Genomic DNA, 17,334 nt, shown 5'->3' on the forward strand with positions numbered 1-17,334 from the left:
CCTATTTACAATCAGAGCTCTGCAAAATTGATCAGACAGTCTTCTCAAAAACCAAACCTAGAACAGATGTTGTCACCCAAACTCCTGGACATGGTAGCGATAGCTATAGCAACATTGAGGAACTTAGGAAGATAGAAAGGAAAACTGGACATGTATATCCAAGGATGGGCTTGGGGATGAATGTGTCTCATCTACTTCTGCAGCTGGCTGTAGCAGCTGCCAATTACCTCCAGGAATATACTGAGGAACAATGAGGTTTAAACTCCTCACTTTGTCCATCAAGAGCCAACAAGGTAAAGATAGAGAATACCCAAGACAGTACAAACTACAAGTGTATTTACATGCTAATCCAAGTCATGTATCTTGGTATTTATGATAAGGAAGGAGGATGATTACTCTTGCTCAGGGAGGTACTCATCAAACATTTGAGTGGGGTTGTGCCACCCAGGAGTCAGATCCCAGACCCTATTTCAGACCACAATGCATGCTTTTTGGTAAAACATCTACACCCTGTTTCAGACCATAGAACAAGGCATACCCATTTTCAGACAAAAGTTGTAAAAAGCTATACCCAATTTCAGGCCAAAACCACCTAAAAACCAGACCCTATGGTACTGCATATATCTCTTAAACTTATTTAGGCGAGTGTCCCAAATGGATCATGTCAGTGCACTCTGACGCAAACAGCACAGTATAGTCACCCTGCAGGATTAGAAATTCCCTTTATAAAAATGTGTGGTTCCAGAAAATTTCCATATCCCCCCCTCCACGGATAGTATTTCAGTTTAACCACCCCCCACCCCCTTCGAATTTCCGTTCCAGAGGGTCTTTGGTAGACACCCCTCCCCTAAGGAATTTCCACTTTTTTTTTCAACTCCATCTACAGCCTTTGCGAATTTCTGACATCGTACGCTTAAATAAATCAAGAATTCCTTGTTTAGAACCAAACTTTTACTATCTTTGTACGTATTGTTAACTGCAGTATACATGTTGTTTCTTTTGTACTACTACAATATTTTCGTAACACATAGTAACGATCAAATGACCGACGACGAACTGACGAGCTAAAGAATGTTCACTGAAATTCGACCAACGTAACGGTTGTAAAACGAAACGTAGGACTTTAAAAAGTGTAGCTAGATTAAAACTCGACATGTACAAGCTCACCTAGGGTCGGGTAACATAATATTGACTTTAAAAGGTAGTAATGGGCTCCAGGTATACGTGAAAACGTTGAATACTAATAAATGCATCATGTAATGTTTGTTTTTACTCTGTCTGTATGCAAGTTGAAGTTATTCGCGCTGTTTGTTCTACTGCACGAAAATTGCAGACCCACCCTCATGGTGTCTGGGTACCAATTTATACGGCCAGCCATCTTGACTTTTCTCGTGTACTGTGAGGTGCGGTAATAACAAGATGAAGTGATTTTTCGGCGTCCGAAGGATGGTAGTAAACTCTCGACAAAGAAAAAACGTCCAAGACAAACATCTCGAGGCTCTCACGCAAAAGGGCGTCTATTTCTAATTTTTGTTGTGCAATAAATCACGGTAATTCTTGTAATAGTGACAGAAGGCAGACAGCAAAAAAAAAACGATTTTCGCTAAACATTTTGGTTAGAAACAGGAAACATAGCTTAAAATATCCATTTTGCCACACTGATTAAGAATATTGCTGTTTCCATCTCGAAACCTCAGTACTTCGGTCGTTAAGGGGGGGGGGGGGGGTTCATTCCAGGTTCCCAATCCTCCAACAAGGAAACGAGGCTGGACCTAACAAACTTACAAAAGCAAGGCAAAAGACTACCAAAGTACAGGAAATGAGTTAAATAATTGCGGATTGGCCAATAGAAATGTGAGCATAACCATTGATAAGGTGTTACCAGGAGCCCATCAGTTTACTTAGTCACGTTACTGGCAAATGTTTGTCTCGTGACCCTGGGATCACCACCTTATCGTGGCGGGGCAGTTTGCTCGTCTCATTGACCCCTAGAGCTATGTCGGCCGGAGTCTTGAACTCCTGGTAGGGTCACCCATGCTGAACAGGTCGAAGGGTAGAGACCAGACAAAGACTGATCCCCTGGTCCTCCGGGTCGGGGGGTTGGGCGCAGGGCTAATGACCCTGTCCCATAAAAAAGCGTTGTTACAGAAACCGAAAACGGCCTTAAGCACCTACTGGCGCTTCGAGAACTGATGATAACCCTAAGAAAAGCCAGGCTTTATCCGTACATGAAAAACTACAATTGAAGTAATTATTGTTTGAATAACAGTCTTAACAATCTAATATCTGACAATAACTTTAGTAAAACCAATGATAATGTGGTTAATAAAAAGATTTATAAAATCTGTATAATAGGAATGGGACAAATAGAAAGAGGTTTACCAGGGATTACTGCGTGGCGTGGAGACGGAAAACTCGTTTAACCACATTCCCAATGACTAAGCTGACTTATAACTTACAACGAGGAAGCTATATATATAAGTTCTCGGAGGATACGAAAACTAGGTTTAACGTCAGAGGTAGGAATGAAGGTAATAGTGATAGAGCTCGAAAAACCAAGGGTGCGTCAAGATGAAGAGAATGCTTCGCAAGGTATGAGGTCTTTCATCGAACAGCAAACTTAATTGCACTCACAACCGGGGATGTTGCCAGCGAAGAAATCATGACCTACTGGGCGCAAACGAAATTGGCCGGACTGTCATAAAAGAGTTTGTTCCAGATTAGACTACGAGTAGTCCCTCTTGCGCTTACTCCGTCGTGCGTGACGCGAAAGAAAACCGCGAGAAAAAAATGGCCGCGCAAAATCCTGGGGACGGGGAGATCATCCAACTGCGGTGAAATGTTTGCCGATAGCAGCGGAAAGTTTCAGGTGAATGTCCGGTTTCAAGTGAAAGTCCGGTTCAATCTTTCAAATGGACGGCAGAAAGGCCAAGCTCAGTGAATTCATATTCAGTGAATTGTTCTTGGACGATGCTGTTGATCGGCGAAATCACTAACACGCTCGCAGTCGGGTTCGAGGTGGAAAATGCCAAACAAAACACTTCCCACGCCTGTTGGCAGAGTCACAAGAACATCACGGCTTGCGAAGCGCGATTCCAGCGTTTCGATTTGCTCCGGTTCCAAAGCTTTCTATTGTCGGTAGGCGAGATAAACATTCCTGCAAGACGTCACATGTAACTCGAATGTTAACAACGCGCTGTCAACGCTCGTAGCATAAGCCAATCATATTTTTGCGTTGTGAGAGCAACGCATAATTCAAACTCCCTGGCTTAGGCGGTAGTCCCTCCTTTCGCGCGCTCCTCGCTTCCAGGATTTCGCGCACCGACATATTTTTCCAGCGGTTTTCTCTCGTGTCACGCACAACGGACTAAGCGAAAGAGGGACTACTCGTAGTCTAGTTCAAAATAAGCTTATCAAGAAAGAGGTGAAATTTCATGACAGCGTCAAACAACAGAGGTTCAAGACCTTTGAAACCTTGTACTCCGTACCAGTTTCACTGGATAACAACAAGACGTTTGTCATAAAGGCAGACAGAGAACTCTTGAGACGTGTTGTGGTAACCTTAGAATCTGGTAGTGACATCGATTTAGATGAACATTTGGAGAACGAACATCTCTCCTATCTCACTTTCAATTGTCACGCCCAATGGTAGTCTGAGTAGACCATTAGTGAAGTTCGATTTCAGCAAGTTATTGCAAGAGAATGATTGTCAGAGCCAGTCCCCTATCTGCAAGGTAGCTCCCTATCCCCTATTCTTGCAGTCCTCTATCTGCAAGAATGAGGCATGTACTATTACCGACGCAATGGCGGCTATTCAATCTCTGGCCAATGCCTCTGCTGCAAAGACATTTGGAGAGTTGTGTGGCACGTTCAGTACGTATGTTACCTCCCACTTTTCTGATAATTGCACCAGAGTCAATGTATTATTTGATCGCTATCTCTCAAATTCTATCAAAGGAGGAAAAGAAGCATAAGCATAAAGGAGGCTTGAGCAGAGGCACCAGAGGAATGTGTAGAGCAGCTGAGAACAGAGGATTGGAAACTACAGGGTTCGTACCCTTTTTCAGAAACAAATTTCCAGGACTTTTCCAGGACTTTTCCAGGCCTCAGATTGATTTTTCCAGGACTCTAAAATTCACGTTAACCCTTTCACTCCCATTATCTCAATGTTAATTCTCCTTACTGTCTGCCATACATTTGATGTTTTTTTTTTTTTACTTGAGTTTAACAGATTTCTAGAACTTTCCAAGACCAGTAGCCCTTTTCCAGGACTTTCCAGTCCTGGAAAATGCCACAATAAAATTCCAGGACTTTCCAGGTTTTCCAGGACCCGTACGAACCCTGAAACTAGAATGGGTTCATTGCCTTAGGCCAGTCTAGCCAATTTTCTGTCTATGGAAATGTTGCAAAGTTACAATGCACATCCTCGTGGTGAGGCTGGTTGTTCGCGGTGGGTTTAGCGAAATACTGAAGGTATGGTCATCGGATATGTCGAGGGAGGACTTTGAAAGGCTGGCTTCTAAACATGAGGAATGAGGCAAATAAGAGACTTGTCCTCCATGCTAGGGATACAACTGTCAGGGGCTAGAGTCAGGTTAACGCTTTGTGTCGTGACACAGTTGTCTTGCTTTTTGCACACAGGGAAGATCTTTGCCAAGACACATGAATAATTTTTGGAACCTCTAAAAGAAATTTGTACATACAAGTTCACAGGATCACATTGCAGGAGAAGAAAGTACTGCTACCGCTTCATCTCACAACTGGGTGTGATACAATAAGCCACTTCGTCGGTATGCGGGAGCAAAAAGGGTATAGATCCTTCGACGGTCGCTCACCGGAGCTGCTTGAGCACCGCGGCGAAGAAAGCCGCCCTAAGGCTAACGTAATTACCGACAACGAAGAAGCTTGATTCCCTTCACCCTACACAAGATGCTAATGCAACTGCACCTACAGCGATTCAACCACCAGGACCAGACGTCTGGTCTCGATATGGATGATGGAATTGGGGTTTTGTGGTTGTACACTGCGTGAAGGCAATTGTTGTGGAGAGGGATGATGTAGTTGTGTTCGCCTGGCCATTCGCTCCGCCAAGGCAAGGAACTGTGGAAACTTGCAGCAACGCTAGAAACACTACAGAAAACAATCTGAATTAAGCTTTTACATAGCTTAGTAGCAAGGAGAAACACCGGGGAAACACTAAATACACTTCAGCATATGAGAGTGAAGTTTGACGAATTTTGTGCTTAGCTTACTAGCAAGGAGTCGAGTATTTAAGAACGGGATACAATTAATAGGAAATGAAGTCTTGAAAGTTGTCTAAATTTAATTATATTACGATCTGCAGAAGCCAAAATGCAGGCCACATCATTAATCTCCAATTCTTGCAGCTTTCTTCGTTTTGACATTGTCTTGATTAAGCCTCGTTTCCATGTTGCACCACGGAGAAAGAAAATCTTTCCGTTTGATAAGAGCTGAGAACATGAGTATTCGACACAGTGACTACAACATGAAAGTACGGTCAGTATGAAGCGTATAATAAAATGAACGTGTCAAGTTAACAAATTGACTTCAGTTTTTTATGCGTCTGTCCTCTTATTGATGATAAATTGCGTCATAACATTGTCAAAGTGGCCGTGGAACCACGAGCCGCAGGCAAGTGGTTCCGCAGTAAACTTTGACAATGCTATGACGCAATTTATCATCAATAAGAGGACAGACGCATAAAAAACTGACGTCAATTTGTTTTTTACAATAACAAGACCCTTAAATGGTCAAAAACCGGGAATAAATGAGGGGAAAAGACGCCGTAAATTTGCCGTAAACAAAGATAAGGGAATTTTATTCAAAATGACGCGAACATTGTTAATAGCTTTTCTCGCTTTTTGATTGCCTGCTTAAAAAAGTCCATAAAATCTCATTGGTTAAAAAGTTGACAGTTTGACAGCTAAAGGTTGAACTTTAAAGCTTGCATAAATTAAAATTTTATCCGTCTGTACTCTTATTGATGATAAAAATGAGTCGCTCAGCGCGCGAGAAATTGCAGGATCGAGAGCTTGGAAGGAAACCCCAGTCGACCGGAACGGTCGAAGACAAGTCCTTAGATTTCCTGATGGAAACGGCAATATTCTTAATCAGAGTACAGAAACAAAGATTTTAAGCTATGTTTCCTGCTTCTACCCAAAATGTTTAGCGAAAATGAAAAATACGCCCTTTCTGAAACAGTGCCTCCTGACTATGTGTCTCGTATGATTTTCACATTGTTTATAACCCTGGAAAAATTCTTCACGCGGGCACCCGCACCATCGTTCGGAAATTTTTACCCATTGGCCCCCCACCCCCTAAGAATTTCCATTGACCATCTGTGGGGGGCGGGGGTTATGGATATTTTCTGGAACCACACAATGTACAAAGATCATGTTGAAAAATCAAACAAAAGAAAGTGTAAAACATTTGAGGTTACTTCCCACCTTCGCGGGTGTCCTTCGGGAAAAAATCGTGCGCGCGCCAGTTTCAATAAAACCCCAACAAACTATATATCAGAAGAAAGCTTAATAAATGTAGTTTACGATAAAAACACAATTTAAGCAAGTTTTTCATCTACGAAGTGTCAGAAGCGGGTAAGGCGTGAAACGACCGAGGGTTCTTCTATTGAATTTATCGGCTATCGGATGCCGCCACACGAGCAAAATGGCTGCACAGTCTTATTCACAAGGCATCAATCAACAAAAGTTTGACGGGCTTTTTCGATATTCTGATTGGTTGTCTAGATATTCGCATCTAAAGTTGGAGTAGTTAAATATCAAAATTTCCCGACACACTTTCGTCTGTCATTATCCCTGGAATGTTCTGGCGAAATTTCACGAAAATCCGTCGAATCTGCATACCCTATAAATTCGCTCAAAGTGGATGTATTCCTCCCATAATCAAATGCGAGATTTTAGCTCGTAAAGATTCGTAAACAACTGGTGCCACGCCAGGAGATTATCTCGCCTTATGAAACCGCAAACCAATGGAACAACAGGACCTCATAGCGTCCATGACAATGGATCAGGATTTTCCGGTAAAATCATCGCATTGCGACCTGTTTTCTATCTCGCTGTCGCACTAAAACGGGCAAAGTAGCCAAAGGCAAAAGAACAAACGCGTGATACCAAATAACGTGAAATACGAGCTCCAAGATGAGCGTTTGCCGCGAAAATTTCCCCTGGCGTTTTCGTCTATTTAGCGATTATGACACCTTCCCGGTTTATTAACTTTATTTGAAAATTCGTTTTTTCTAAATAACTTAGCCGCTCTTTGAGGTTTTTAATAGTTTTCTATTGTAAAGGTCAGATAAAATGACTGACTTAAATTTTGTCAGAGACAAGAAAAAGCGATTTTTTGTGCCCTTGAAGGTGGGAAGTAACCTTAAGTGCAGGCTCACCCATTACCTCCCTCATTATGCCAATAAGTGAGCACAAATCCTTTCAACTCAAAATAGTTTCCATGAAGCAGGGATACAAGGCAAAGACCAGCAATCAGCGGCATCACTTTCAACAGGAATCCTACTAAAATGAAAAAAAAAACCCAAACAAACAAACAAATACAGAAAATAGATTTATTGCAGAATAGACCATTTTGCAGTTGTGTGTTTAGTGACCTGGCCTTTGAGTGGAAGCTAGACTGCCAATGACCCTGTTTATTGATAGACACCACAATGGGAAGATTGTTGCTAAATTTGCTTTATTGAACCTTTCAATTAGGCCTTCAATATTAATACCACCCCACACAACCTTCGCTGGGCTAATTAAAAGCATTAATGGAGCACACAGTTGCAGTCTCCTCCTTGAAAGCTACTATTATGATATTTGAAAGACAACAAAGAGTCCTATCTTGAGAGGCATTCGTCAGGGGTTGGTTTTAGGTCCACTAGTCTTTAACATTTTCTTTAAATACAACTTTTTCTGTTTCGTACGGGAAGTTTCTGTAAAATTATGCAAAAAATACAGATGATATACTGAGTTATGCAATTCAAATAAAGACCCTATTATATTAGGAGCAATTTTACAGAAAGGCCTTGGATTTGCTGACAAATGGCTTGCCAACAATGGTATGATTGCCAGTGCAAGGAAGTATCAGGCCATAGTTTCAGGATCTGCAACTCATAGTTTCCAGATTACTGCAAATGATTTCTAAATACCAATTTATGACACTGCTTCATTGACTTAATAATCCTTGGCTATTGATAGAGACTTGATGTTTGACACTTGCCTATAGCAGATTTGTGCTAAAATTAGTAATCAGGTTTCTGTTCTTTTTGGTTTAGTGACAATCTAGCAAGCGTGCTTGGATACAGGATGCAAGCTGTACAATGCCTTATTTATCCTTCTGCACTGTTTTTCCGTGTGGCATTTTTGTCAAGTCACTGTAAAACTGAGATAAACTCGAACTACTGCATGAACAGTTAAGAGTGATAATATATAATGATCACATCTCTAGCAAGATGATCGATGCTCTTTAAATTCTAGGTGCATTCGGGATCATCTGCTTCTCACTCTTTTTTTCCGAAAAATCTACTCCCAGTGTGAATTCTTCGGTTCCTTTGACTCACCATGATCTGAGAGATCTTAGATTGATCTGTTCAGTAAAGAAACGCAAAATCCGTTTTCGGATTCTTTCACATTTTTTATGATTTAACAATCCTGCAATCTTGGATTTTCTTAAAGAAACGCACCCTTAATTGCACTAGCTGATGAAGCACATCATTTCTCTTACCCTTGCAAAATGAATTCCCAGCTTTTTCGGGATAATTTCGAAGTTCTAGGAATTCCTAGGAATGCTATTGGAATTTCAAGGGTTTGCATAGTTTATTGTCTAATCTCTGATTCCTATTAAAAACCTGATGGTGCCAAATTATTATAAATACCACAAATGTGGATATTAAGGCCGCAACTTTCGTGTCTTCATCAATGACTACTGACTACTTCATCCTTCTCATTAAAAAGGTCAATATTTTGCAGCTCTGTTGTGGTAAAATAGCTTGGGATAACTATGCACTTCTGCAAATGATCTCTGCTGACATGCCGGAAACGAGCCGCCATCTTGGATTTGAATACTGGTACCCCCTGGGAACGAGTGCTATAAACCATGATGCAATGCTCTGAAACGCGCGGATGATTTTAACGACCTTGAAAACGGGCGCTTTCCATTCGACCAAAAATTCCTGTAAGAATTTCCGGAAATTTCCATGGGCGAATGGTACAGACTTTTCCAGTGTGGAAAACGACAAGCCGCACAGTTTTGTTCGCTTGGAATTTTTCAATGACCTCGAGGTTTAAATCGCAAATATAGAAGCAAACAGAACACTTATATGTCGACATCGTGACTTTTTATAGACCATAACAGCAGGGACCTTATACAAACCACAACGGCAGCGAAAAAGTCGCAAAACAAAGGGTTTAATGAGTCGTCCAATGGTTCTGCACGCGTTATAAATCTTTGTACATTTCCCAGCCAGCCTACGCAAAACAAACAAGTACACTACGGGGGCATTATATTTATAACACGTTTTCTTCACGAATTTAGCCGCAGCTAGTATTTATCGACATATAAGTGGAATGATTTTAAGGTATTTCCATTTTCGAATACGCGTCGCCGTCATCCTTACGGGAGATGTCCAACTCGCTGTGATCGCAGCCAAAAGATCTAGCGCTGAATAGGAAATCGAGAATTTGCATAATTTCCGAAAGAGAGGACAACCTCGTGAGGTATACCCAAATTTTCGAACATATTTCCCTGGAAATTTCCGTCCCATTTGATTTTCATTCCGGAATTTCCGAAGTTTGGGTTGAATGGTTCGCTTTTCGGAAATTCAACAATTTCCGGACTTTCTGGGACCTTTCCCTGGAAATTTCCGTACCATTTGCCCCCGTTTCAAAACATTTCGGAAATTTTGGTCGAATGGAAAGCGCCCAACGTTGTCTGTGTACGTCTCTGTGTACCTGATTGAGAAGCTTCGTTCTTTTATAAAATCAATGGGAGAAAGAAAATTTAAAAGAGCGCAAAACTATCATCGGGACCGGTTCAAGTTTATTGATAAATTGAGCTTACCCGAAATTTCCAAGATGGCGGAAGCGTTGCGGATTACCTTTGATTTGGCTTTTGTACATTATGCTTTTATTTCCCCACTAAAATGCTTCACCTTAATGCGCCAGGTTTTTCACTAAAATACTCGGTTTTCCCCAAAAAAGTTGCTAAAATGCTCGGTTAATGCTCATACATAGGTTTTTTTTTTAAATTTTAACGTTTCAACACAATTAACAGTTTTTTCGTCGCAAAACCTCATCCAAATCACTCAGTGTGACATTCTGTCGAAGTATCGAGTGCCTGTCGCCCGAAAGCGTGTTCATTTGCCAGTATTTCCTCGTTACTTTCATTGCTTAATTTTCTAATGGGTACGAATACCTTACTTGATGATATTCCAACTTATCCTGTACTCGATTTTCTGCAAACGAAAGCTGCACTTACAATCAAAGGAGAAGATCGAGAGTGACGAAATCCTCAACGCGTCCGCCATCTTGGAAATTTTGGATAAGCTCAATTTATTAAAAAAACTTGAGTCCCGATGATAGTTTTGGACTGAATAAAATTTTCCTTTTCCCACAGACAACGTTTTCAAGGTCTGTGTTTTCGCTAGGTCTGTGTTTTTGAAGTCCGCGTCGAGGTCTGCGTTTTCGAGGGACTATTTTCGCAGCGAGCTAGACTTTCTAAAAGTCCTTTCCAATAATTCTTCCCTGGCCTGTTGGTTTCGCCGTTGGAAAGGGCTTTTCCCACTTGCAGCGCGCCAAATTTTACCGGTGGATTTTTCCACCGGAGACGTAAATACACATTAACGAATGAACAAACAAGTACTGACTATACGTCATGACGTCGCGCGCGATCTGTACGGCCCTGCAAATGATCCCCAAATTATACCGCAAATGATTCCGGGACCGGAACTGATTCCATCGCAAAAAGTTGGGAATGGTGTGGACTCCATGAAAAGTCTATGGATGGATACATATTTTCTTAATTATCCTAGGTGAAGAAAAGACAAGCACCTCAGGCATAAAAGCAGCAATAAAAAACGTTTCTCCCACTTAAATTGACATCTGTCGACGGTATAAATTTTTCGTTTAGGAAACGCACTGCAAAAAGAAACATGAATCTTCGAAGATGCCTCTGCCATCCAATTAACCGCTTAGAACTTTTCCCTGTACATTACATCTAGTAAGCAAGCAAGCAAGCAAACAAGCAAGAAAGCAAGCAAGCAAACAAGCAAGCAAGCAAGCAAGTAAATAAGTAAGTAAGTAAGTAAGTAAGTAAGTAAGTAAGTAAGTAGGTAAGTAAGTAAGTAAGTAAGTAAGTAAGTAAGTAAGTAAGTAAGTAAGTAAGTAAGTAAGTAAGTAAGTAAGTAAGTAAGTAAGTAAGTAAGTAAAGACTTTTCACTTGCGTCCTAGGTAGCCACGGGCTCCCACGAAAGTCTCTAAGATTCCTTCGTGCTCGTCACCGTTGTAAAAATGTAGTCAATCCACTTGGGAATTCTCAGTTGTCTCCAAATTTGAGGATATGGTGAACATCCTCAGTTATCATACATCTCAGGCTCGGATCCAATAAAGTCATTCAGGGAAGGATCCAGCTAAACTAAAAACTTCAAACACAGGATTTCGTAACGTTGGATATCATTTTTTAAGATAATTTGGTTTTATCAACTGGGTCGATAGTGTGAATTGGCCACCGTGAAGAAATTCGAAAGCTGACGTTTCGAGCGTTAGCCCTTCGGATTCGCTCCGACGAAGGGCTAACGCTCGAAACGTCAGCTTTCGAATCTCTTTACGGTGGCCAATTCACATTATCAACCCAGCTGATAAAACCAAATTATCTTGTTAAACTCCCTACCGACGCAGCACCACAGTTTTTTTTGGAAACTTAGCCCCTCCTATCATTTTTAAAGTTGTGAAATTTGCATTCAAATCGTTCATACTGCACATTTTCTTACGTTTCATACAGTAAATGTTGTATCAAAATATTGTATTATTTCTGTGAAACTCAGAAAACCCTGAATGCCAGATGTATTTAAGGATTATTATTGTGTAGCTACAATTAAGCGTGAGAAAACTAAACCGCAAACACCAGCGATAATAGGCCACGTTCGATACATCAATGTCCTAACATGGCTCCGAGGCTTTCAGGACAAACTTCTATGTTTGGTGGTGTTTTCTTTGTATCCAAGTCTCTTTTGGAAATTGAAAGACAAAGGAAGCTAAAAAAATTGCAATTTTGACCTGAAATTATTGATATATCGAAAGTGGCCTATTGGTTGTGGTTTTGAGGTTTTCTCGCCTGTCCTGAACTTTATAGTGATTGGTTCAGTACCAAATTAACCTTTTGGAATCAAATCCAAATGTTCACGGTTTTCTGAGTTTCACAGTCATAAAAAAAAGCGATTGCATAAATTTAAAATCCACTGTCCAAACTCCTGAGTCCTCACATTTTTCAATTTTATGGCGAGGCGACTATTTCCGGTCCAGGATCATTTATGGTACAATCTGGGGATCATTTCCGGTCCTGGGATCATTTGCGGGGCCGTACGTTAAGGCTATTTATCCGACCAATACGTGTTTGTTTACTTACGAACGCGACCTGAGCTCCTGCATGATCCGGATCGTTTGAGAGAATTAAGTTTGGACCTTTCCAAGAAGAACAGAGCCATTCCTGCAGTTTGCGTAATCGTTACAGTTTTAGTTGATTTAATGAATGACCACGTTTCTTCTGAACAAAGAAAAGGCAATTTCGCAGCAAATTTGCATCGGCCGTTTTACCGACTTTACCGTTTTGAAAGCACTCGTCGATCGATGAAGGACTTTTGGGAACAGCGCTTTTATTCTCAGCCGTTCGTTACGACTTCGATTCTCAACATTATTTAATCAAGAGAGCTTTACAGAATTAAAGTTCTCCCCGACTAATTCCGTCTTCTTTAGTTAATTCAGATTCTTGTCGATACAAGCTAGATCTACATAAGTTTATAGCATTTGTCAGGCAGCTCTCTGGTCGATCGCTGGTTAATCTAGACTAAAACAAATAATTCCCGATCGGTTTAAACACGGTTTTGTCTTTTTAGGAGGCGTTACTCAACGGAACAGCTTTTGCCGTTTGTCTGCTGGCTACATACTGCACTGTACACAAATAAATTCATTTGAATTAGGGAACAGTACTCGTAAACGTTTTGATGAAAATCATTTTCTGCTTTTGCGACGATCGCGCGCGGAGCACATGAAAAGTGAGAAATGTCAATCATGTTTTTCGTGCCAAAAATTTACGCTCTGATTCACATTCCTGCAAGTGAAACAAGTCGACCTCTCCCGACTTACGTCGCTCGAAGATTTCCCTCGAGCTTCGCTCGAGGGAGATAAATAAATGTTATTTCGGACGAGTGAGCTAGCGAATAAGGCTGAAATAACTATATTGTCGGCACGAGATACAACAAGGGACTGGGTTCCAGGCCGGGACATCATGGGTAGGGATGTAGTGGTATAAAAGACCGGGTATAACACGTGGTTGTCATCTAGGCTTCAGAACCAACCGCGTTCTTTCGTTTCGTTTTGTTTAACTTTTACTTTGTTTAGTTCTTTCTTTTCTAGGTACCATGCATACAGTCTGGTAGGATCGGCTGTTCTAATTTCATTTTTGTAAAGCCTTCGTAGGATGGGCTTCTAATCGCTTGGAGCTTGAACCTTGGTTCCTACCCAGATTTCCTGCACATTTTTTCCCCACAGGGGTTTTTCTGGCAGGTTTTTTCTGGCCTCCGTTCAAACCGCATTTGCTTTGTTAGCGGTTGCTCAGCTCTACTAGTTTTTTAAGACTTTTGTTCGTTTTCTTCTTGTATTTTTGCACTTTCGGTTTATATTGTATTTTATTTATATTGTACGTCGGAGTTGATGATCCCCAGCCTAACTGGCAGCCTGACTGGCTCAAAGCTTGAGAGCCTATATGGGAATGTAGGCCAAGATGGCCTGTTTATACTATAGTTTAACGTAATGTCCGAGCTGATGTTCCCCAGCCTAACTGGCAGCCTAACTGCCAGCCTAACTGCCAGCCTAACTGGCAGCCTAACTGGCAGCCTAACTGGCACAAAGCTTGTAATGAGAGCTTATTTGGGGAAGTAGGCCAAGATGACCTGTTTTTCTTATAGTCAAATGTAATGACGGAGCTGATGTCCCCCAGCCTAACGGGTACCAAGACTGATTGCTTATTCGGAGAAGTAGGCCATGTATTTTGTGTATTAATTAAAGTGTTGTGGTTCACCAGCCGTCCTGGCTCTAGCAAAATGACTTGTACGGGTGGAGATAGCTTTATCCTTGGTTGCTTTTCAAGGATTTGTCATGTAAATTGTAAATTGTTTGTGTTATATAGTGTTCGGGTTGGTTCTCGCCAGGCCCTCCCAAAATAAACTTATCTGGTTCAGCGATGCTGTGTTGTTATTTTGTTGTGTAGTGGAGACAAAATGTCAAGGATTAAGAAGAAGTCGATTTGTGGCTAGTCTACCTGCGAGCAGGCTCACGTTGGAGCACAAGCCGCGAGACGAGAAAGTGCTTTCTTGGCGCCTCTTCACCAGACTCCTTCCCGCCGGGTCGCTTTGCTCTTCGCCGCTCGCGCGTGTGACGCAAAGGGTCTGCGGTCTGTGGTCTGCGTTTTCGAGGTCTGTGTTTTCGAGACACCCCTGAGCTATTATGATGTTTAAATTAAAGCAACAGGATCTGGATCTTTTGGCTCTAGGAACAATTGTAAGGTAATAAACAATCGCAGGCCTAAAATCTGGATTAAGACTTTATATAGTGTTTTTGATGATCAGAAGTGGTGTAATGATTTATAACATTATCACTCAACTCGATCTTGGCAAATATATAAGCAGCCAGTTTTCGATCTGTCTTTCTTCTTGTCCATTTCAGCTTTTAATTATTGTGATACAATTATCATTTTCCATAGCTTAAACCAAAAATAATTGAAAGCTTGTCACAGAACTTGATCTGAAATCATGTTTCTGTTATGAGCAATTGCTTTTAATTTACACGTAACCTTAAGTGGTGAAACCGAACATGTTGCTTTGTGTTTTTGTTCTAGCCGCAATAAAGCACAAAAGTGTTTCGAGTCGTTCGTATCAAAGCAGTCGAACGCCATTTTAAAGCCAACTGATAACTTTTATTATAGCTATTAAGGAAAGCTTCTCTTTTGACACATCACTCGACCTGGTGTCGAGGCTATAGAACAATACCTATTGTCACATCCTTTCTCTTATAAAAAAAATAAAAGTAAAAAAAATCTAGATCGATCGATTAAAGTGTTAGAAACTAATCAGCTATTGTCAGAATCAAAGATCAATGTTCTATCAAAGTCAATCAATGTTTAAACAATGTTCAATCAATGTCCGGTGACAAAGTCCTGTAAGTACGAGGGCGGTTTAACAGCCCTTCCTGAGCGTGTTTTGTAACCAGTGGCCTGTGAAAATGGCTCAATAGGCGTGGCTACGGCTGGCTCTTTGGGATGTGGAGTCACGGTCCTTTCAGAGCGGGTTGTGTGACCAGTGGGGTCAGGTGATGGCTTGATAGGGGTGACCACAGCTGGCTCTCTGGGCGCTGGAGTCATGGGCAACGCCGGTGTTGTATGTGCATGGAGACCTCGTGTTTTGATTAGTATGTCATCCTCCTTTGTCTTTCGCAAGTGCTTCCGATTGCGGCGGTATTGGGCTCCATCTTCTGTGATGACTTCATATGACCGTATCCCGACTTGCTTGCCTACTCTTGCTTTCACAGCTTCTTTAGTTGTGCTTCCAGGAGGAATGAATCTGACTATGTCTCCTTTCTGTAGTTCTGGTAAATCCTTGGCTCCTTTATTGTAGTTTGCGGCTTGTTTATCTTTGTTTGCCATGATCTTCTGATAGACGTTTTCGTCCACTGTTGGTTTCAGAAGTTTAGGCATTGTAGGCAATTGAGTTCGCGTTCGTCTACTCATGAGTCGCATTACGGGGCTGGTATCCATGCCTTGCGTTGGCGTGTTTCTATACTCAAGGAGCGCGAGATAAGGATCGGTTCTTGCCTTTCGTGACTTCTTCAAAATAGTTTTCGCTGACTTCACTGCTGCCTCCACTTTCCCATTGCTCTGAGGATATTTCGGGGAACTTGTGTTGTGCTTGAAGTTCCACTGATGGCTGAACTCTCGGAACTCGTCGGAACTGAACTGTGAACCATTGTCCGACATACACGTTTCTGGTATACCGTGTCTGGCAAATTGAGACTTGAGCTTGCGAATCACCGTACCAGATCTTGTGTTCTCCAGTACATCAATCTCCCAGAACGAGTAGTAATCAACAGTGATTAGGTAATCTCGGTTATTGAAGTTGAACAGGTCTACTCCAACTTTCTCCCAGGGAAGGTCTGGTGATTCATGAGGGATACACGTTTCCTTAGACTGTCGTTTGTCAAACGCAAGGCAGACATCACACTTTTCAATGAAGTGCTTCACATCGGTGCTCATCCCTGGCCAATAAATGCACTCTCTGGCTCGAGACAGACTGCTGGCAGTTCCGGTGTGTGCATAATGAACTCGGTTCACCATCTGGCGCTGAAGAGACTTGGGAATTACCGCTCGCTCACCTCGGAGAACAATTCCATCTTGCATACTGAGCTCATCTCGTATGCCAAAGAAGGGCGTTAACTGGTGAGGGACCTCATGCTTGGTTTCAGGCCAACCTGCCTTAATGACCTTCATCAACTCTTGGAGAACTTCATCTTGCTCTGTGTGAGCTCTGATTTCTTGTAGGGTAACAGGTTTCACTCTTATGTGTTCCACCATGTTGACGCTCTTGAATTCTTCAGCAGTCTTCTGTAGTACATCATAGGGAAGGAACGCGCGGCTTAAGGTATCAGCCAAATACATGGTGCTTCCTCGACGGTAATTCAACTTGATGTCATACAATTGTGTTCGCATGAGCATACGCTGAAGTCGCTTAGGAGCCTTGTGTAGTGACTTCTTGAAGATCATTTCTAAGGGCTTGTGATCAGACTGTACTGCTACACATCTGCCATACGTGTAGGTATGGAACTTCTCCAAGCCGTAGACAACTGCCAACAACTCCTTCTCAATTTGGGCATAGCGCGTCTCTGCGTCTGTCAGTGCACGGCTGGCGTAGGCAATAGGCTGATCATTCTGCATGATGACTGCTCCCAGGCCCTTGTCTGAAGCATCACATTGGAGGGTCACACCCTTGGTGGAGTCAAAATACTGAAGAACTGGGGCTTGAGTAACAAGAGATTTCACCTG

The 17,334-nt window shown here is 41.9% G+C and overlaps 2 protein-coding genes across 4 annotated transcripts in view; one reads left to right on the forward strand and one right to left on the reverse strand.

The window, feature by feature from the left end:
• LOC145498438 (uncharacterized) overlaps positions 1 to 17,334 on the reverse strand; it is a 33,985-nt gene that overhangs the window by 4,989 nt on the left and 11,662 nt on the right. For 2 of the 3 annotated variants that reach the window (XM_081478370.1, XM_081478371.1), the window contains one exon: positions 7,431 to 7,547. In XM_081478370.1, the coding sequence (XP_081334496.1) occupies positions 7,431 to 7,547 (117 nt within the window). The remainder of the gene's footprint in view (positions 1 to 7,430; positions 7,548 to 17,334) is intronic. The other variant, XM_081478372.1, reaches the window with a different exon arrangement.
• Positions 7,527 to 17,334, forward strand: part of LOC145498439 (uncharacterized) — a 13,829-nt gene continuing 4,021 nt past the window's right edge. Inside the window, exons 1-2 of the mRNA XM_081478373.1 lie at positions 7,527 to 14,806; positions 15,139 to 15,172. Of these exons, the coding sequence (XP_081334499.1) occupies positions 14,748 to 14,806; positions 15,139 to 15,172 (93 nt within the window). The 5' untranslated portion in view covers positions 7,527 to 14,747. The remainder of the gene's footprint in view (positions 14,807 to 15,138; positions 15,173 to 17,334) is intronic.

This window comes from Orbicella franksi, chromosome 9 (assembly GCF_964199315.1).
Source record: "Orbicella franksi chromosome 9, jaOrbFran1.1, whole genome shotgun sequence".
NCBI classification, from domain to species: domain Eukaryota; kingdom Metazoa; phylum Cnidaria; class Anthozoa; order Scleractinia; family Merulinidae; genus Orbicella; species Orbicella franksi.